Below are 22,356 nucleotides of genomic sequence, written 5' to 3'. Positions count from 1 at the left end.
TGTGTGTGTGTGTGTGTGTGTGTGTATGTGTATGTGTATGTGTATGGCCTTCAGCTTTGTTCGGTATTTTCCCTCGCCATATAGTTGTGCTTTTAAAGTTGTAGCAACGTTTCAGCAGAATCTCATCTGCCATCATCAGGCTTCTTTGTGTCCGTCTGGAGTCAGACTTTAAGTGGTTTCAGATTTAAATTTGGGTAGCCATTGCTGTGCCAGAATGTTTTCTTCATCCTGATTGGTTGGGAGTCTTGGTCTGTGTTGGTCTCCATTCCAACCAATCAGGATGAGAAACCATTCTGGCACAGCAATCCCATTAAATCTGAAACCCTGTAAGCGACTCACAGACAACAGAAGCGATGATGGCAGATGATTTCTGAAGCTTGCCTTGTGCAAACTATATGACATGGAAACCAAAAAGCTGAAATATATCACGAAAACTTAAGATATATATATATATATATCTTAAGTTTTGGATTTATATGTATGGTATTCAGCTTTGTTCGGGTATTTTCCCACATCATTATAGTTGTGCTTTTAAAGTTGTAGCAACGTTTCAGCAGAATCTCATCTGCCATCATCAGGCTTCTGTATAGTGTTCATCTGTGAGTCAGACTTTCACAGCCGTTTCTGTTTTAAATTTGGTGCTAGCCTACGCGCCAGAATGGGATGAAGAAAAAAATATAATGTCTCACCTTTAAAAGGAGGTGAGAAGTCCAAACTCCAACTGAATACAAATAGGCAAGCAAATCCAGTAATTATAGAGTTAATTCCTTGAGCCGATAATGGTCTTGGCAGTCTCACACACGCTGTCTGCCAAGTCCGACAAGAAAACAGGAATATAAATCACACAAGCTGTCACAACACAGAATACACCTAAGCTCCTCTGAATAAGTCACACATTGTCCCGTACGAAGTTCCCAGAGCAAACACACCCACTTTTTTTCCCTGTGGGGCATGTCACTAATTCAGCTCACTCTCTCATTCGTCCACGCCTCCTGCGCTGCAGCCCACACTTTTGCCTGCGACACTGCCTCGCATCAAGCCAGCATTCATCTGCTTGATTCTCTGTCAAAGGCTGCTCCAATATGCCCTCCTCCTTCTCCTGATTAGCCTCAGGCTGTCCCGCTCGGTTATCTGCCGACACCTGAGGCACAATCAGGGAGGAAGGCATTGCCGAAGAGGAAGGTCCTGGGGAGGAAGGCATTCCCAATTCCTCCTCATCATCATCTTCCGAATCCTCTTCCTCTAAGAATGCAGGCTCAGGACTCGGAGGCACTACATACATACATACATACATACATACATACATACATACATATATATAAAGGGGGAAAATACAAGTCTATTTATTTTCCTTAATGACTATAATGAAGGGATGAAAGAATACTTAGATATTTACAGAAGACACAAACACTGAGTTAGATATTGCATATGGTAGAAAATGAGAAAAAGTCAAAATGTTGTTAATGAGTTAGAGAAGGAGCCTGGAAAAAGCAGAATGAAATTCAATATGTGAAAATTTTCCGCTTAGGGAACAAAAATATGGTAATGTAGAGGATGAGTAAATAAATAATGGTTTATTTGCTAAAAGAGTTTGTGAAAAAAAAAATCTTGAAAGTAAGTAGACTGCAAACTGAATATGAACCAGTTGTATGATATGACTGTTAAAAAAACAAATGCAATTTCAGAAATTTTCAACAAAAGTAGTTTAAATTAAATTAATTGTTCCATCAAATTCTCCACTGCTTAACACCAACTGAAGTAGTTGTATCCAGATCCAGTATGGCATCTTAACAAAAATTCTGATGTTCAGTTTTCTAAATTTTCTTAAAATGCTATACCCTGGACCCTACTTGAGTTGGTGTTAAGCAATGGAGAATTTGACAGAACAATTAATTTAATTTAAACTAATCTCAACTACCTTTGAACATCAGGTTCAAAGAAAGGCTGAAGATGACATGAGAAGATGGAAGGATTTGTACTAGTTCAAACTGCAGATATAATTTTTTTATCAACTTATCCAAGTTTATCCAAATTATCAAAAAAATCAACTTATTCAAGTTTATAATTTATTTTTTTCCTGTCAGCTCTCCTTCAGGGTCAGGCTTTTGATAGCCCACTAAAAAGAAAAGAAGTTTTTCCCTGGGTTCCTTTTAGAAAGTTTATTGGAGAGACTAGGTTCAAGTTACAGAAATTTCAGCAAATGCATTACTTTCACTTTTAGAACACAGTTTATCCTTCAACTAGTTAAGACAGCAATCCTCCCACACCATCTAAAAGCCTCTTAACCTTATAGTAAACTTGAACTGGTGAATTATGTGAACTAATGAGGAAACTGCTCTTTTCCCTAGTAAGAGAGAAATGTCCAGGTGGCCAAGGTATAAATTACTAGGGGAAAAAATTGCTTTCAAAAGTATTTCAAAGCAAACAAGTTTGATTAAAAAATCATGGAATCATGGTAATGTTCTTCTTTATCAATAAGGAGAGATGGTTGAGATGAATGGGTAATCTTTGGACAGAGTCTTACTGGACAATCCTCTCTCCTATGATCTAGAATTTCTTTGACTTTATGCACTGCCATTAAATCACAAGATGTCAGAGAAGAACAGAGAACTTGGAAGTTGTGTCAAGAGAGGATTAAGCCTAGAATCATTGCATGTCTACAAATACTCCAAGTCCAACCTCCCTTGAATTCTCTGAACTCTTATCTGGTGCCAATTTAGTGCTGATGGTTATTGACTAGATTCTTGTGCATAGGCATGAACAATTTTCTGAACTGCAACTTATGTGTGATCCTGATTCTTCCCGCTTACATAAGAAGGATCTCTTCACATATGGGCCTTTGTGGGTAGTGACAAGTAAGCAACTGGCTTAGAGTGATGGGAAGACATGCCAAGAAAATACTAAACTGGTGCCCCCTGTGCAGATCCTCAGGGAAGAAAAAACTCAAAGCATTATTAAGAGAAAAGTTTAAGTCCAACACTTTGTGAATGAAATTTTTAAAAAGTTGCCTTTAAAGGAGGGAAAACATTGAGAAATTGCCCAAAAGTTTTGGAATAGCATCTCTGGCTAAAGGACACAAAAGAATACCAATTGGAAGGTTATCTTTCTTAAAGACATTTGAGCAGGAGTCAAAGCAGGCTGGGTTGTCCACAATAAACCACTAGTGTAGCTGAACACATCTATTCTTATATTATTAAAAAATGGATAAAATGGCTGTTTAACTTTTTCCCCTTTCTTTTTTTAGATCTGAGGAATGGAAAAAAGTGAGCAAATCAGAGCGAACAAGATTAGGTCTCACCCTTGAAAATAACGGAGAATTTTGGTGAGCTCAGTTAATCAATGTCCATGTCATATTTAGTTTTGCTTTCAATAATCCTTAATGGTGTTGTCTTCTCTGCACAAGAAACTATTTTTTCCTGTTACAAATTCCTATCATTCATCCATTCTCTCTTCTGTGCCATTCAACTTCTAATTGCACAGAGCAGTGAACATAGGAAGAACTAAACAGAAAATGCAAAACTTCAACACTCAACAGCATGCCTTATAATGATACTCACCAACTTGAAACTCATAACATCCCTTGAATGTTTTCTTCCCAAATCCATCTTTTAATTTTGTTATAGAAACACATCTGGTCAGAGGTAATTCAATATATCAGAAGAAGCTGCTTCATAAAAGTGGGACACCATTCTTGAGAAGAACCTGCTATGAGACTCCTTTGGAGATAGCATCTTCATCAAGATCTCCCCCAGATCTTACCAGATGGAGAGATTTGATGGAGAATAGACAACCTCAAAGATAGCTAGACCTTGAGTCATTTAGGGTTGTATAATTTAGTTGTGTAGGAAAAAATAAAATGACTACTCATGGCAGAGAATCCTAGCCTTTGAGTAGCAAATAGATGACCCTTTGGTATTTTGTTTACCCTGTAGTAGTTGATCAACCTAACATACAACTACAGATAGTCCTTGACTTACAACAGTTCATTTAGTGACTGCTCAATGTTACAACAGCACTGAAAAAGTGACTTATGACTTTTTTTTCATAGTTACAATCTTTGCAGCATTCCCATGATCATGGGATCAAAATTCAGATGCTTGGCAACTGGTTCATATTTATGACCGTTGCTGTGTCCCGGTGTCAAATGATCACCTTTTGCAACCTTTTGACAAGCAAAGTCAATGGGGAAGCCAGATTCACTTAACAACCAGGTTACTAACTTATCAATTTCACTAATTCACTTAACAACAATGGTAAGAAAAGTCATAAAATGGGACAAAACTCACTTAACAAATATCTCACTTAACACTACTAATTTTGACTATGGTCATAAGTTGAGGACTACCTGTAGAACATTAACCCGGTCAGATGTATAAAACCAAGTCGGTCTATTCTTTAACTTTAGTCAATGACCAATATTTCATTTAGAAAAGCATAAAGGTTAAAACTTGCTAGCTAAAATAAAGCCAAATATTATAATAGCACCAGTGACTATTAAAATATGACCACTAATTATTGTGGGAAGTGACATTCAGCAAACCTGATGGATCTCTGGTTGCTCTTTAATAATTCATATGTACATCTGCAGGGATTCCAAAGAATTTAAGCTCCATTACTCCAAACCGTCAGAAAAAGAATTGTAAAGATTGATGGAAAAAGGGTGAAAAATAATTTTAGGTTTGTTTTTCCAGCCTCAGCTGATTTCAGGTCGTGGACTATACATTTGGGAAGGGTTATTATTTTTTTTTTTATGAAAAAGAAACATTCTCTATTCACTCACCCACTATTAATTAAATAATGTGCTTAGGGATTTTTTTTCTTTTTTAATACACTATGGTTCAGGATGACATTTGAAGACTGGTGCAAAAACTTCACTGATGTGGACATTTGTCGGATTGTGAACACCTCTTTCTTCAGTATCCATAAGACCTGGGAAAAGAAAATGATGCGTGGACAGTGGACAAAGAATCCAAATGCCACATTAAATCGCTCTGGAGGGTGTTTAAACAACGAAGCCACTTTTCTCCAAAACCCTCAGGTTTTCATAATAATTTACATTTGATGCATACATAATTTGGTTCTTCTGTGGGCATAAACCTAAACCTAAACATATTTGTTCCAGTATTTGAGGGGCTCCTACAAAGACAAAACTATTTTCCAAAGCACCAAAAGGCAAGAGAAGAAACAATGGTTGGAAATTAACCAAGGAGAGAAGCAGTTTAGAACTAAGGAGTAATTTCCTAACAGTGAGAGCAATTAACCAATGGAACAGCTCGCCTTCAGAAGTTGTGGGTTCTCCATCACTGAAGGCTTTCCAAAAGAGACTGGACAACCATTTGGCTGAAGTGATATAGGGTCTCCTGCTCAAGCAGGATGTTGGACTAGAAGACTTCTGAGTTTCCTTCCAACTATGTTCTATGATCTACTTTATCTTGCATTTTGCATTTTTATCTTCAGCATCTCTCCAATGCTGAAAGATTTACAAAATAGTTCTCAATTTAACAGCTATTTGTTAGAGATCGTTTAAAGTTACAATGACACTGAAAAAAGCAATTGGCCGCCAGTCCCTACACGTAACCACTGTTGCAGGATCCTCACAGCCACGAATAAAAATTCAAACAATTAATAACCGGCATCCATTAATGATGGTTGCAGCATCCCAGGATCATATGATCTCTACTTGCAATCTTTCTGGCTGGCTTCTGACAAGCAAAATTGTGGTGGGGAGGGTAGATTTACTTAATGACTATGGTTTCACTTAACAACTGCAATGATTTGCTTAACAACTATGGCAGAAAAGTCTTAAAATCAGGTGTAACTTATTTAACAATCACCTTGCTTAGCAATGGAAATTCTGGTCTCAGTTGTGATTGTAACTCCAGGATTATGTCAACATCCAGCTCAAGAATCCAAATAAAACTCCAGGTTCATTCCATTTCTGAAAATCTTAATTCTTTATTGAATACGCTGCATAGTATGGTTCCCAAACACCAGTTCATAGAATTAAATAATAATAATTTGCCCAGCCAAACCCCCAAACTCTCAGGTTGTCCATGTAAACACCTGTTCATTTTGTTATAGGAACCATTTGCTTCAACTCCGCACTTGCTACTTGAAAAGGTTTCAGGCTCTCCCAGTCTTCAGCAGAATCGTGGAGGTTTTGTTTCTCCACCTAACCTGTTTTAATCACACCTAGTCCTCCTTTTCTCTTTTTTTCTCTCTTCTCTATTTTTGTCCTCTTCGTTGGTCTTCTAGTCCAGTCACTTGTTCAAGGCAGGAGTCCTTATACTCTATACAACATACAAAGGTTTGTCCAATCTACTCTTGGAAACCTCCAGTGATGGAGCATCCAAAGCCTTAGGAGGCAACATTTAAACTGATTATTTCTCCAGATACTGTACACATTTCTAAAACTATTTCAGTATTTTATTTTCTGCAATGATCTGCATTGTGACATTTTGAGAAACTATACAGTCTGGTGACTAAATTCCATCAGAAATTTTGGTATCAAAATGGCCAAAGATCAGATTCACAGTCAATTGTCTTTATTTGAAAGTGGTCACATGCAGTTTTTATCCCTCAACTATCCCAAGATAAACAGCATCATTTCAGCGCCTTAAGGTTTAAAAAGAATAAAACTGGCATGGAAAACTAATCATTGAGTTTCATTCTACAGGTTGAACTTTGATCCACCTCCTATTCATTGCCCACATTTGTCTACATAACAGCCCTGGAGTTTGCCTGGTTACATGTTTTTGGCATTCCAACTTCCAACATTGGCCAATCAGATATCTTCCAAGGTTCCATCAGTAAGGCTGATAAGAATTCCCATAACTCAGAATTAATCTCCAGGAGGTTTAGTATTTTCCAAGTATTTACTTCAACATCCAAAGAGCCTTCAAACTGGGAGATTATGGCATTGAGCTTCAAAACATCTGGACTGTACTTAGTTGGGGAAAGTAGCATTAACTGCCATGTGAGGTTGCTATATGCAGGCACATATATAGCACTGGAAAGATCTAAGATGTCAATCAGCCTGCACAAGGCCTTAGTAACAGTTGCTTCCCAACCCTTTGATTGTCTGTTTTCATAACCTACACTTTCATAGCAGTTTTCTCTGTACTTCTTTTTTTTTTTTCAGTATATTTTTGATGTTACGAAGGTGGAAGACAAAGTCTTGATCTCTCTCCAGCAGAAGGACCAGCGGATTCACCGGAAAGAAGGGGCAGGAGATAATCTTGTTATAGGCTTTGAAATTTTCAAGGTAGGTCTCCATCCACCTGTACTCAAGACAATTGCTTTGAAGAATTGATGTAGCATGTATTTTGTATTTTTCTTATTGTTATTCCATAAGCTCTATCTTCATGTACAGGTAGACCTCACTTAACTAGCACCTGTTCAGCAACTGAAATTACAACAGTACTGAACAAATGGGATTCACAAGTGATCCATGAAATTCCAGCTGTTACAGTGTCCCCACAATCCCATTTTTGTGGCTTGGGGCTTTTGGCAATCAATGCGCAATTACAATGGTTATTGTATTTCTCAGTGATATGATTACCAATTACAACCGTCACTGCTGGCTTCCAGCAGGCAAAGTAAATGGGAAAACTGGCAGGAAGTTGTAAGTCGTGGTCATGAGATCTCATGCTTTATGACCATACAGGATTTGCTTAACAAAGCAACCAGAACTGTCATTATAAATCATATGATTTTCTGCTCATATGTGACAGAGTTGCCAGTCCCAATTATCATAGCTAAACAAGGGTGACCTATAAGATTGTTTTCACATAGATTTGCATCCAGTTTTGGTCACTTCAATATAAAAAAGATGTTGAGACTCTAGAAAGAAAACAAAAAAGAGCAACAAAAATGATTAGGGGGCTCGAAGCTAAAACATGAAAAACAGATGCAGGAATTAGGCATGTCCAGTCTAGTGAAAAGTAGGACAATGGGTGATATGAAAGCAATGTTCCAATATTTGAGGGGCTACCACAGAGAAGAGGGGGTCAACTTATTTTCCAAAGCACGTGAAGGCAGGACAAGAAGCAATGGATGGAAAATAATCAAGGAGAGCAACCTAGAACTAAGGATAAATTTTCTGACAGTGAGAACAATTAACCAGTGGAAGGGTTTGGCTCCAGAAGGTGTGGGTGCTCTAACACTGAAAGTTTTTAAGAAGAGATTGGATGTTGGTAGAATTACCTGAGAACGCCCTTTCTATATACGCTGCAAGAGTGGGATATGACTCCTACTGACATCATAGAGCTGGGTCTGCCACCATAAAAACCATCAGCCTTGGCTGCTCGCCATCTTTTAGGCGAAGATTCTCATAATGTGTCTCTGCAAGATAAACAAGTAAACATAACAAAACACCCCCTCCCAGACGAACTAGGGTGGGGCTGGACTCTCTTGCAGCATATATAGAAAGGGCGTTCTCAGGTAATTCTACCAATGCCCATTCTCATACACGCTGCTAAGACAGCCCAGGAATGGGACATACCAAAGCCTGCATGCCATGGGAGGGTCAACGTCTGGGTAGGTCACTCCGACTGTGGAACCACCTGTTGAAGCACCCTCCTTCTGAACGAGGCATCCACCGAAGCAAAGGAGTCCAACCTATAATGTCGTATAAACGGTGATGGAGATGCCCAGGTAGCAGCCCTGCAAATCTTTCCAGCAAAGCCTGAGAAGACCAGGCAGCCGAAGTAGCCACACTCCTAGTGGAATGAGCCATGACGTTCATAGGAACTGGCAGGGACAAAACTTGGTAGGACTTGGAGATGCAAGTCCGAATCCACCTCCCAATCGTAGAAGGAGCCCAAGCAGGTGGGATGAAATGACACAAACATAGCCTCCGATCTCCTAAATTCAGCAGTCCTCTTGATGTAGATCTTGAGGGCCTGTCTTATGCCAACTGTGCTCTAACTCATGTTGTGGTCCTGGGCAGAAATTTGGCAAAACAACTTTTTGCACCTGGTGAAACCAGGAGTTTATCTTAGGAACAAACAAGGAATCTAACCTCAAAACCACCCTATCCTCATAGAACACACAATGGTCCTGTCAAATGGAGAGGGCCGCCAACTCCGACACCCTCCTGGCTGAAGTGATGGCCACCAAAAATGCCATCTTAAAGGTCATGAGTTGTCGAGACACTGATCTAAGAGGTTCAAAGGGAGGACTCATGAGAGCCCGTAGAACTTTAGGGAGATTACATGTGGGAAACCTGTGAACCATGGGAGGGCAGCCCCCCATAGAAACCTGCGTACAGAGGGATGATGAGATAAAGAATCAAAACCCTCCCAGGACAAAGCAGAGGAAAGAGCCTGTCAGATCGGTGTCTCTGTCATTTCTTCAATGGAGAAGAAAAGGGCGGGGGGAGAGACTGATAAAGAAATCCTTCTTGATGTAACCTGAATATATTTAATCTTATATCGAATTTGTATAACCTACACATGATACAATGGAGAGATGAAACCCAGATGGCCGGAACCTATCATCTCTGAGAGAGATAGCCAGGAGATGAAGAGACCATAAAAATTCCACAGTGAGATGTGTCCTGAGAAACTCTGAAAAAGATCGTTCTAAAAAGGGGGTGAGGGGGAATTAACATGTTGGCTCTTTGTTTCACTAAATACATATCAAGATAACGGGAAGGGTTTTAAACTCCCTTATCTATCTCTGCATGCCTGAGAGACTTTAGACGCTGCTTTTAACCCCTACATGAATTGTCTCATCTCAATAAAGGATTCCTTTTTGATACGTTTTGATACGTTTTCAGAAGTTCATTCTAGTTGATTGAATGGGAAAAGTTCTGTAGCCTGACAGAGCTGCAACTTGGCGGTGAAGAGTATTTGGGGCAAGGCCTTTATCAAGCCCATCCTGGAGGAACATTAATACCTCCAACACAGAAGCAGAGGAAGGTATAATTTCTGACTTAACAGTCCACGAACAGAAGACCTTCCAGGTAGCATCGTAGATGTGTGAGGTGGACGGCTTGCAGGAGGCCTGAATGGTGTCTATCAACCTGTCAGAAAAATTGGCCTCCCTCATAGATTGCCGCTCAAGCACCAAGCAGCTAACCGGAACCACTGACGGTCCGGGTGAATCAAGGTCCCCTGCTGCAGGGAGATCCTGTTGTCCGGGATCCTCCACAGCTGGTCTACAGACAGATTCACCAGATCTGCAAACCAGGGTCTCCTGGGCCAATGGGGGGCCAGGAGAATCAGCTCCGCCTTCTCCTCCAACAACTTCCGGATTACAACCGGAATTACCAGAAGAGGGGAAAAGGTGTAAAGGAGACCTGGAGGCCAGCAACTCCAAAGTACGTTGGTCCCCTCCTCTCCCTGGGTCGGAAACCTGGTGAAGAATCTGCTTACCTGAGCAGTGAGGGGAGTGGCGAAGAGATCCACTGCTGGGGTACTGAACCTGTGGGACAAATCTAGAAATAATGAGGGATGGAGATTCCATTCCACATGATCGACTTGGAACCGACTCAACCAGTTGGCCTGGACATTGTCGACCCCCGATATGTGATCCACCTTGATGGACAGAAAATGTCTCTCTGCCCATCTCCCCAGGTGTTCTGCTTCCCTCATGAGGACCCTGGACCTGGTCCCCCTTCCCCCCGTCTGTTGACATGGGCCTTTGCAGCCACAATGTCTGTTATGACTAGAACGTGACAACCCACCACCCTGTGCCAGAAATGTTTCAGGACCAAGAAAATGGCCCTGAGTTCGAGCCAATTTATAGGGCAAGCTCTATCTCCCTGAGACCAGCATCCTTGAGCAATCTGGCCCTCTAGATGGGCTCCCAAGCCTTGAAGACTGGCATCCGTAGTGAGCAGGACCCTGTCCGGCTCCTTGAAGGGGAGGCCCTGCCATACTGCCTGAGATTGCCACCACCTGAATGAACGAAGGACCTGCAGTGGAACCTGCACTTTGATGGACAATTGGCTGGTGCCTGCCCATTGGAATGGCAGCAGGAACCACTGGAGCGCACAGGCATGAAGGCGGGCCCACAGGACAATGCCAATGCAGGAGATCATCTTCCCCAGGAGCTGAGACAGGAGAGATGGGAATGGTGTGCTGGCATCGGATCTGGATGACAAGGGCGTTGAGCCTCTTCCCGTGGTCTGGAGAGAGAAAAACTTAGCAGTGGGAAGTATCGATGATCGCCCCGAGATGCAACAGGCTGGTCATAGGGGAGAAGTGGTTTTTCTTTAGGTTGATCAAGAAGCCGTGGTCTCACAGGCACTGTAGTGTGATGCAAAGGTCTCGATGAGCAGATCTGACCGACTGCAACTGGATCAGGATGTCGTCCAGATAACACTGGACCCTCAACGGAATAGACCTCAGCGAAGCTGCCAGAGCTGCCAGCACCTTTGTAAAGACCCTGGGTGCTGATGAAAGACCAAAGGGAAGGGCCCAGTACTGGAAATGGACATTCTGGTAACAGAAACGGAGAAACTTGACAATGATGAGGCCAGATAGGAATATGGAGGTAAGCCTCCGTGAGATCAATGGAGGAAAGGAGGTCGCCCTCTCGAAGGCTCTCTAAAATGGAATGCAGAGTTTGCATTTTAAAATGCATGTATGGAATAAATTTGTTTAGGAGTTTCAGATCAAGTATGGCCCTCCATCCCCCAGAGGCCTTCAGGATCACAAAGAGGCAAGAGTAGAAACCCAGTCCTCATTGCTCCATCGGAACCGGCTCAATGGCCCAAATATCGACCAGATGTTTAATGGCCGATTCCATGAGGGCCCGTCTAGAGCTGTCCCTTGACATAGGACATCAAACAAAAAATTGTGGGGGTGGAGACACAAACTCAGGCTGCAGACCAAATCTCACTGTTTTAAGTACCCAGGTGTCTGATGTCGACTCCTCCCATCTAGAAGCAAAGAAAGCCAAACGGCCTCTGATGTGGGGTCCAACCGGGTCTTTACTTCAAGCGTCGGAACGAAAAACCTCCTCCCCCTCGAAAGGGCCATTTACCATGGGCCTGTTGCTGCCTGCCTGAAGCCTCAGGATGTTGTTCTTGGTGATGTGGGAAAGATCTCTGGCCTCTGGAGAATCGCGATGCGAATTCAAACCTGAAGGAAGGGGACTGGTAGTATGGACTGGGACGATAGTCCGATCTCTTCCCTGCTGTAGATAGAATCTTGCATTTGTCCTTGGTTTCGACCAAGTAAGGCTCCAGAGCGTCTCCGAACAGCTTTTCTCCAGAGCAAGGGGTTGACGCCAACTTCCATTTACGACGCGCATCCGACTGCCAATTCCACAGCCAAAGGAGCCATCTGGCCACTACAGAGGAAGCCATGGCCCTGGAGGCAAATTTGGCAGAATTCAAGGTCGCATCTGCTGTAAATTCCGCAGCAGCAATTATCTTGTTAAGATCCTGATGTGCCCTGAAATCAGTGGCCAGGAGCCTCTCTAGTAGTTGCTGGAGCCAGCGGAGTGAGGATCTTGTGAAAAATGAGGCTGCTGTAGATGCCCCGATAGCCCAAGCCGCAGCCTGGTGGGTGCACCTGAGAGTTTGCCAGACCTTCTATCTTCTGCCTTCAGCACATCCTCAGGTTCAGTGGGCGTGCCTGATGAGGAGAAGGAGGCAACCACTGGGGCATCTACTGAAGGGGCAGTCAGGGCATTGGCTAAGGCTGGGCCCACATTGTAAAAACACCTATCATGCAAAGAAGGCCGAGGGCCAGACCCAGGGGAGGCTCCCTGTTCCTTAACTAAATCAAAGAATATAGTGGGGGAAGGGAGAATTTCAGCATGAACTACTGGTTTGGTGAACAGAGAATCACTGTAGGGGCCGTCTGCATTCTGGGGCCACTTCGTCAGGCGTCAGTTGTGCTATAACCAAGGCTTTGTGCAAGAGAGGTTTGAAGAGGGAAGGTTTGAAAACCCGAGAAGAGGAAGGTTGATCAGCTCTAAACTCTTCCTCCTCAGACATATTGTGATCCACTATTTCCCCCTCTTCCTCCTCAGAGTGAGAGGAACAGCTGTGATCAGAAGGGTTAGCATAATCTTCTTCCTCTCCCCCCATCTGAGTAAGCTGGCCGCTGACTTCTATAAGACGAAGAGCCCCCCTGGGATAAGGAAGAAAGCAGGGACTGCCCCCCTTGGGGTTGCAGGAGTTGATGAAACCCCTCAGCTATGAGGGCAACAGCCACCATATCCCTGATGTCATCAGGCTTGTGCCCTGAGGAGGGATCCCCGGGAACAGCAGCAAGCCACAAAAGCAAAGGAAACGCTTCTGCAAGTACTCTTTAAAACTCTTTAAAACTCATTTTAAACTCAGACAACCTTCCAGAGACAAAGAGCTAAGTCATGACCTGAGTCAAAAAGATGGGGAGCAGCCAAGGCTGATGGTTTTTATAGTGGCAGATCCAGCTCTATGATGTCAGGAGGAGGAGTCATATCCCATTCCTGGACTCTCTTAGCAGTATGTATGAGAATGAAAAGCTGTTTGTCTGACATGGTATGTGGTCTCCTGCTTGAGCAGGGGATTGGACTAAGAGTTATCTAAGGTGCCTCCCAACTTGAAATAATGTTTCTGTTATTTCTTGAACAGCAGTTCTTGAGTGCAGTTGAGTTTAACTGTTGGAACCCAGCACATGAAAATAGCCTTTAACAAGCCAAGTCCTCTGTGAGTAAGAACATGTCATATCTACATTGGTTTTCCAACCTTAGGTGGAAGATAACCGAGAATATCGCTTGCACCAGTTGAAAATACAAGAGAGGATAACTAACTTCACCTATCTGAACAATCGCACCGTGTATTTAAAAGTGTTTCTCAAGCAAGGCCGATACCTTTTGATCCCAACCACATTTTCTCCAAACACTGAAGGGGAATTTATTCTGAGGCTCTTCACAGATGTTCCATCAGCACTCAGGTACTACTTCAGCTTCTGACAACAGAGCTTTTTGTTTTCCCTTCCCCACTTTTTCTAGCCTTTGCTGAAATTTCCAAACATTTGATAAAGGAAGACTGACCCAATGCATGAAGGAAGCTATATAGTCATGGAATTAGGGTGAATAAGATGAACACTCCAGACCCTTTGGTGGTGATTACATTTTGTGTCTGTGTGATGAAAACAATATTCATTGAGTTCCTGCAGTTTTGATTCACATAAGAGCATTGCTCCAGATTGCAAACTAATCAGTGGTAATTAGGTATACAGCTAGGTGATACTATGGAATGATGACCATTGTTCAAAATGCATTGAAATTAATCTTTCATACAGTATTTTGGTTTTAAATTTTATCATCATAAGTAGCTGTCTAATGGCTTACAGACAATATCTGGAGTGACTGATAAAGGCAAATATTTATAGCTCAGGGCTAAAATGAGGGGTCCTTAAGTGCTCTCTGACTTTGGTTGTTTTCTTGCATATGTTTCATCACCCAGCTAGGTAATATCATCAGTTCTAGTGCAAGTTCAGTGAGCACCAAAGATCCCTAATATCTGAAGTGACTCAAAACAATGAACTAAAACAAAACCACCATTATTATGCATCATTTAGTAAAATGTATTTTTAGCCCAGTGTATATTAATTATATTAAGAATCCTGGATAATCCTTGGCTTGAACATGTTGTATGAACTAAGCTATAAATTTCTGATGGAGCGTATATATCTATTAATCCTTCTCTCCAACCTACGTACCTATTTGACTTTGATATTTCAGGGAGCTGAAATTGAACAAACCCAGAATGTCTTACCTGGATATCCTGCTGGGTGTCCCTAAGAGAATGTCCCTTGTTAAAGTCTATAGGGTAGAAGGACTCCAGAGTCATGGGGGTAAGTCCTGCCAAAATGTTATCCAAGCAATGAAATGTTGAGTCAAGCCAAAATTGAAAAATGCATTCCTTTGTCCATCCATGGTTCACTGAAAGAGTTATTGCTTAGCTACACCCAGTGCAAAATTTTCAAAAATTTTCATTTAGAATTCTCTATGCTTGGAGTCACACTTACGATTTTTGATGTAATGCAGAAGAAGCATGTGGCCATTTTACTGGTTCAAAATAGAACATAGAAAAATATGATTGGAAGGGATCGTGTAGCTTTTCTAGTCCAACCCCCCTGCCTATAATAGGAAATCCTATGCCATTCTGGACAAATGACTCTTCTTGAAAACTTCATAAACCTGTAACTTCTGGAGGCAACCTGTTCCTCAGGAAATTCTGCCTTAGTTCCAGGTTGGCTCTCTCTTTAATCATCTTCCACCACCATTACTTCTTGTCTTGCCCTCAAGTGCTTTGGAGAATAGGTCAACCCCCATTTCTCTGTGACTGCTATTCAAGTACTGGAAGACTTCTATCATATCATCCTTAGTCCTTCTCATTGTTAGACCAGACATACCTCCCTCCCTCCATCATATGGTTTAGTCTCCAGGCCCCTAATCATCTTGATTGGCCTTCTCTGCACTCTTTCTAGAGTCTCAACATCTTTTTGTATTGTGATGGCCAGAACGGGTTGCAATATTCCAAACTGATATAAATCCCTTTTGATTATTAAGCATTTGTCGATGCTGTTGTACATATCAAGCATCCACTGCTGGTTTTGCTAAATATCTGTTTTTGCTGATAAAACAGCAATTGATTTCTGCTTTCCTCCAGCTTAATCAAATCAGTATAGCCTACTAACACATGGGCAATGCAAAAGCCAATTTACTTGAAAGTCAACCAGTGCCCTCTGCTGTCTAAATACTGCTTTCAGATGCTTTTCTGCTTCTTTCCTTAACAACAGCAGCAAAAACCCATAAATCAAATTAAATTGTTTGCCTCTCAACCAGAATTAGTTTTTAGGTTAGCAAATGGATTACAGTGACATTTTCTCCATTATCTTCCTCTGGATCCTTTTAAAAGGAGAAAAAGAAAACCGGACCCAAGTGAAGACTGGTCTATCTGAATGCATTGATTAAAGACCAGCCTGTCCTAAAACCAGATTGTTCTCTTTGCAAGTATGTCTTCTTGTTTCAGCCAGACTGAAGTTTCTGTTGTACGTGTTTTGCCCAGAGTTTGCTGATTGTGTTGAGGAAGCTGATTGGTCTATAGTTGGCAGGATCATCCTTTTCTCCTTTTCTATATATGGGGATAATGACTGTAAGCCCCCAATCCTTGGGGCCTTGGCAAGAGCAAGACCAGAGTTGGAGCCCACAAGTTTAGGCTACTCCTAATGGTCTCTGAAGGGATTAGATCTTCTCCTGGGGTCTCCTTTATTTGAGTTGAGTTGAGCAATGAGATTCTTGCTTTCTGTCTGTACCTGAATGCACTGTTAGAGTTTGAGTGATCTTAAGAGGAAAGATAAAAGGAAGGAACCGAAAGAGTACAAGAGTGTAATAACAAAAGGCAAAAGGTATGGGATATTGAAAAATGTCAGGCTCCAAGAACCAAGAATAACAGTTAGTTTCGAGTAGTTTCTATATTGTTGTTTACCTGTAGACAGAATTTTGCCAGACTAAAGCAACTATCTGCATAACTACAGATATATTCTGTGAACTGCTGGGAGGGGGCTGCCTTTGCCCTCTTCCTGCCTTCCAGACATTCCAAGCTCCATTGTCTCTTTGCCCTCTGAGAAGCAGACCCTCCTTCCTCGGAATCCAAACTATATTCCACCACAAAAAAAGGCCTTATGAACTGTGCACCTTTCATGTGCCTGAATCAGGTGGAGGGCCATCACAGATGAAGACAAAGGAGTTGTCTGGGCTAAAGGAATCTGGTGTCCTTTCATTGAAATATAAATGTAATTAAATTGTAGCTAAAGCAATTGAAGACAGTTAACAGTAACTCCTTACATATTTAACCATCTTCCCCATCTGTTGCATTAAAAATGAGCATTTGGCAGAGTCTTGGGGAACCTCACAGTCAAGATTTCTAATAATTGGTTGCAGCTTTGGGACTCTGGGCTATTTTACTCCTAAATTAGTAAATTCTATAAACAACAGAAAGAACTGAGCCCTCTTCTATGTTACACTCATAGGACTTTTCCCAGCACCAGTTGTCTGAGTATCTCAGATGGGGCCTGTTATTCACGTGGCCCTTATTTGACCTTATTCGGCAATTCCTGAATGCTAATTCAGTAGTCCTGAGGGCTACATCTAACTGTCATACTCAAAAATTATTGACAGCATGTCATGGAAAAGGGGTTCCCATTTGCAGCATTAATGTGTGGCTAGTCACAAAAGTGATTGAAGGTAATTATTACACATCTCATGGACTGCAAAAATAATAAAGAAACCAAACCTCACCAAAAATATCACTTGAAGTCAAGATCACCAAACAGAGGCTGTCCTCCTTTAGTTATATCATGCAAACTGACTCATTCAAAAAGTCAATCATACTGGGAGTGATCAATGGAAAAAAGAGAAGGGGCTGCCCTACTATCCATCTGCTGGACACTACAAAGCAGTTTCCCCCAACATTTTAGGCACTTGTGATCCGTGGAGAAATGCTTTTCTGAAGACTGGAAGAGGCATGGTTACATATGCTGCCTACATCCCGCATGTGTGCAAATGGGTTTCATTCATTTGCGTGACCTGGTTTCTGGCATGCCAGGACCAGTGCTGGTCCGTGGCCCAGGAATTGGGAACCCCTGCTTTAAAGGATGACACTGGAATGACCATGGCAGATCTGAAGGAGGCAGTGTGAAGCAGAGGGGCCTGGAGGGTGCTGATTTAAGGGTCAGGAGTGGCCAAAGGTCGGACACGACAGAATGGCTGACAACAATGACAGTCATAAAATGTGCTTTTTAGAAGATAAGCTAGTGAAGTTGCCTTCTTCTCAACTGCTCAGAACTTAAAAACTATAGAAAAAAGAGACAGGACCTCGATTATGACTCACAGCTTGACTCTTGGCCCCCCTTCTCCATGGATGCTCCAAATCTAGATAACAGATATTTAAGTTATCAGTATGTTCCATAGAGCTTCAGAATAACACAGTCCACCCTCGGCATATGGCAGCCACAAACATTTGTTTTATTGATCTGTTGGTGATGCCCTAAAATGCTGAGAAAGCATCTTACTTCTTTTCCTAGTTTCCTCAGGGAATGTCAGATGCTAAAAGCATTCTGGAGAGAACCTCTCAAAATAGCAGTTTAAGCAGAAAAGCAGCTCAGTTTCTAAACCATTTTGTCGTTTGCTTATTTTGTTATTTAGGCACCTGACAACAGAAAGATGATGATTTATTGGTTTTTCCGGTTTGTCGGCTTCGCGAGCGGTAGGGATTCGCGAAGCTGCGCGATCCCTGCCGCGCTAGCCGTTTTGGGGCTCCGACCCGGACGGGTGCAGAGCAAGGCTGCCCTGCAGGGGTAGCTGAAAGTAAGGGGGATCCGGAGGAAGGGTCTGGGGGTGTTGCAGACCCCTCCTGGCCGGCAGAACCCCTTTTACCAGGACGGTGCAGCGGCGGTCCGTAATGGCCGCCACAAAGAAGTCGGCAGCCGGGCAAGTATGCGCAGGAGGAAGAAGAAAGTTATTGAAAGTGAAAGTTCTTCTTGGTCGACCCAGGGCTTTGAGATTTATCTAATTCAATTCCTGGAAAAGATGGTTTTTGATGATTTTTTCCACAAGAGAAAAAAAGCGGCTATTTTGAGGTGCTGAAAGGAAAGTTTACTCTCCCTCCCGACGGAATTAAGCCGGAAGGGAGAGGATAAAGAAAATATATAAATTTGGATCTTGTTGGAGGAGATGCCTTGAAGATTTGAGGACAGAAATATAATTTTAATAAGGCTTTAAAATATAGATTTGGACTTTTTTTTATTTGTTTGATACCACCCTGGAAGAGGAAGGGGGAATTTTGGCTTGCTTGGATTTATTGAGGATTGTGGATTTTGGGATTGTTTTACCTTTCTCTCGGAATATTTGGTTGGTGTAAGAAGAAAGAGGAATAAAGAAAAGAAAAGATTTATTTATAATGGCTTTCCCTTTTGAAGACCTGAGGGATGAATATGAGCAAACAAAAGCAGCCTGCAAAGATGGTATGGAAAAAGCTTTTCTATTTCTAGAAATGGCGCTGGTCAATTACCAACAGACAATGGAACAGATGGAAACAGAAGTTGTTCCAGAAGAACAACAACAAGGAAAAGACGAAGACGCCATCTTTATTGAATCCCAAAACTTATCTAAGGAAGAAGGAAGGAAGAGAGCAAGGAAAATGAAGGACTTAAGATCTAAAAAAAACATTTGAGAAAGAGAAAAATATGATGCAAAGTAAATATAATGATAGCAAACAAGAGAAAAAGGGAACACAACAGAGAAGGGATCCCAGCAAGGCAGAGGTTAGAAGAAGAAGGGGGTAGGAAGATTTGGTGGGGGAAGAAAGAAAGGGGAAAGGCGGAGAAAAGCCTCAAAGTTTTAAAATTGGATGGGAGAAGAGGAATTTTTTTTAGGGACAAAGGATGAAATATAAACTTCTGTAAGAAAGATTCTGCTAGGTACAGAAGATGGTATTGTAACATTTATATTTGAAATAGTAAATTAGAATGGTTTAAGATTTAATAAGAAATTAAAATGTTGAAGTTTTTAATAATGATTGATTTTTAAAATGTAATAAAATATTGAAGGAAAGGAGGATACAATGTATTTAAACATTTTTGGTGGATAGAATGTACCAAGCAGAACCGAATTGGGTATTTGTTATGTTGAATGTTAATTTTACTAACTTAGGGGGAGGATAGAAAGGCATCATACTCTTATTAGTGATTTCAGGAGAAATTCTTTTTATTATAAGAAGAGATAGAGGGATAATGAATGGGCAAAAGATATAAATCTAATGATTTAATTAAGATGGATTAAATAAGATAGAATTGTGAAGAGTGATATGCGCTGCCCATGCAAAGAGAGGTAACTGGGGCCAAGGTACTTTACTAAAAGATTTTTTTATGTTTGTTTGTGTTTGTTTGTGTTTTATGAGAATATTGGGGAAATTTTTGTAGAAAGACAGGAAAAGATTTAAATATGTAATGATTTGTTTGTTGTTGAAATTTTTAATAAAACTTGTTTTTTTTTTTTAAAAAAAAAGAAAGATGATTTATTTTTACTGTCCTATGGTATTCAACAAATTTGCAGCCTGTTAAATTAAAGCTGGGAACTAATTGGACAATCTATGATCTGGCAGTTGATATCTCAAAGAAGCAACTTAGCTGGTTTAAGACACAGCTTCATGCAGGATCACTACTGAATTAAGGGGGAATCTTATAATCAAATAGCTTGTTATAAATGCTCTTGAATCAACACTTCTGAGCTTGTTCTTACAGACCTGTTCTTTATATTTTTTTTCCCTTGATAGATTTTATTTTTAGACCATTTAGAAACCGGTCGTTTCATTTTCTCCATTTTAGAACTCAGTGACTTTTTCAAGAATAGATAACAAATTCATAACCTAGATCAATGCCTTAAAATCAAGAGAGCAAATTTATTTCCAGTTATGCAATTTATCTTCCTTGCCAGGCCTAATAAATCCAGAGCTTTTCATAGGATGGGGAACTCTCTATAATTCAGCACTGCATTAATGTTCTTAACTGTTTCTATTCCAAATTGTATTGTCATATTATATGTAATATTTTGAAACCAAAACAAGACCATAGTTGGACAAGACCAAACTGTGTAAAAAGCTTTGAGATTGTTCCAATATCCAATATTCCTTTTCAGACTAGGCCCTAGGAAATGCACTTTAACAAAGACAACAATAGCTAAATGAAACACAGCTGTTTCATCATAAATATATAATATATAATTAGTGGGCTTTCAAAAATTCAGTTAATAGCTAATTTTCAAATTGCCCCCATTAAAAATCATGAGTTATGTCCAATAACTCATATGCAAATATAACTCATATGCAAAACACAACCTCTCAATCTCTTTTAAACAGCAATTGGAAATTCAACCAATTCAAAGAATTGATGTAGGAGAAGAAATGGAAGCAGAGCTGGAAGGCAGACTTAAGCAAGTCATTAGCCTAGAGTCGTTACATTCCCACAAATGGTCTAAGTCCAATCCCTCTTGAATTCTGCTGACCATTATCTGGGGTGATTTTAATATTGAACTTTAGTTGACTAGATTCTTGCATATAGGCTTGAACAATGATTGTAGGAGAGCAGCCTGGTGCTGATTACTGATTAATTAGCTGGTATCTTGTCAACTAAAGTTTGGTACTCAATTAATAAGGGTTAATGGAGTTCAAGAAGGGTTGGACTTGGACCATTTATGGCACTCTAATGACTCAAAGCTGATGAAACACTTAAGCCCGTCCAACCCCATCCCAGTTCTGCTTGCTGTTCTCCTACAATTGATGCTATGGGTTCCTTTCAATAAAACATCTTCACCTCTATTTTCAAATCGAAGTTATTCCATGTTAATTTCTCTTTAGTTTACTTTATTGTCATTGCACCTTGTACAATGAAATTAAATACCATCTTCAGTGTACTTATAACTATGAAAATAAACACAAACACACATCCTTCACATTCTATACATTGATCAAAACATAGCCACTTGCCTCTAATAACCAAATACATTTAGGAGCTTTTAAACTTATTTAGTATACCAGGGCCCTAAAACTAGTAAAGATTTCAGGTGTATATTGCACATTAACTCTCCAAATAGCCCTAAAGAGGATAGTATTAATAAAAGGTCTGATTCCACAAAATATAAGACTAAAACCTCAATGATATCATTGAAAACCTGTCAAGCTGAAGTTGCCATCACCATAAAGTAACCTCTGTTCAGCCAAGAGTTTAGCCAGCCATAAAATTGTTCTTATTAATTTATATTTAAATATCATAATAAAGTTCATTTTACTCCAGAGACTTAATACAAATTTCAACTATTGAGTTATATCTACTAAAATTCTAGCTATGCATTTAGACATGTTGAGTTCAACAATTTGTGATATATTTCAGAAAGTATTTAATGCAATCAATGGCATTACTTTGTTTTGGTCTTCTGCCTTCAAATCGAAGTTGACTCCTGATGATGCTTGGACATGTCCTAGCTTTTTCTTGACAAGATTTCTCAGAAGTTATTTGCCATTTCTTCCTTCCTAGGTGAAAATCCATAACAACAAAAAAATGCAATCTGAACCATATCAAAGGATTTTTTTCAGTGTCCAACAAAACTTGGGATCGAATCCAAGATATATACCCCATTTTTTTTCTTTAGCAGTTTGCCTTGGCTCTAATTCCTTATACTTCAATTAAATCCCAAGGGAAGAATGTCTTTCCAGGTGACATCTACTCAGCTACTTGCCTAACAGCACAGAGAGTAAAACAAATTGCTTTCATTCTGCTCTGCACATTCCTAACATTATTTCTGTCTCAAAATATCCAAGGAACAATGTTGTTTCATGACACACTGTTG

At 40.7% G+C, this 22,356-nt stretch overlaps 1 protein-coding gene across 2 annotated transcripts in view; it reads left to right on the top strand.

The window, feature by feature from the left end:
- Window positions 1–22,356, top strand: part of CAPN6 (calpain 6) — an 86,172-nt gene that overhangs the window by 53,619 nt on the left and 10,197 nt on the right. For both annotated transcript variants that reach the window (XM_087971937.1, XM_087971936.1), the window contains exons 7-11: window positions 3,245–3,322; window positions 4,843–5,038; window positions 7,142–7,264; window positions 13,696–13,898; window positions 14,692–14,804. In XM_087971937.1, the coding sequence (XP_087828063.1) occupies window positions 3,245–3,322; window positions 4,843–5,038; window positions 7,142–7,264; window positions 13,696–13,898; window positions 14,692–14,804 (713 nt within the window). The remainder of the gene's footprint in view (window positions 1–3,244; window positions 3,323–4,842; window positions 5,039–7,141; window positions 7,265–13,695; window positions 13,899–14,691; window positions 14,805–22,356) is intronic.

The sequence above is a fragment of the Notechis scutatus genome, chromosome 10 (assembly GCF_049901735.1).
Source record: "Notechis scutatus isolate UNSWTSFEM ecotype Mainland chromosome 10, rNotScu1.2, whole genome shotgun sequence".
Taxonomy (NCBI): Eukaryota; Metazoa; Chordata; class Lepidosauria; order Squamata; family Elapidae; genus Notechis; species Notechis scutatus.
Note: the sequence above shows the minus strand (reverse complement) of the source record. Positions and strands in the feature narration are given on the sequence as shown.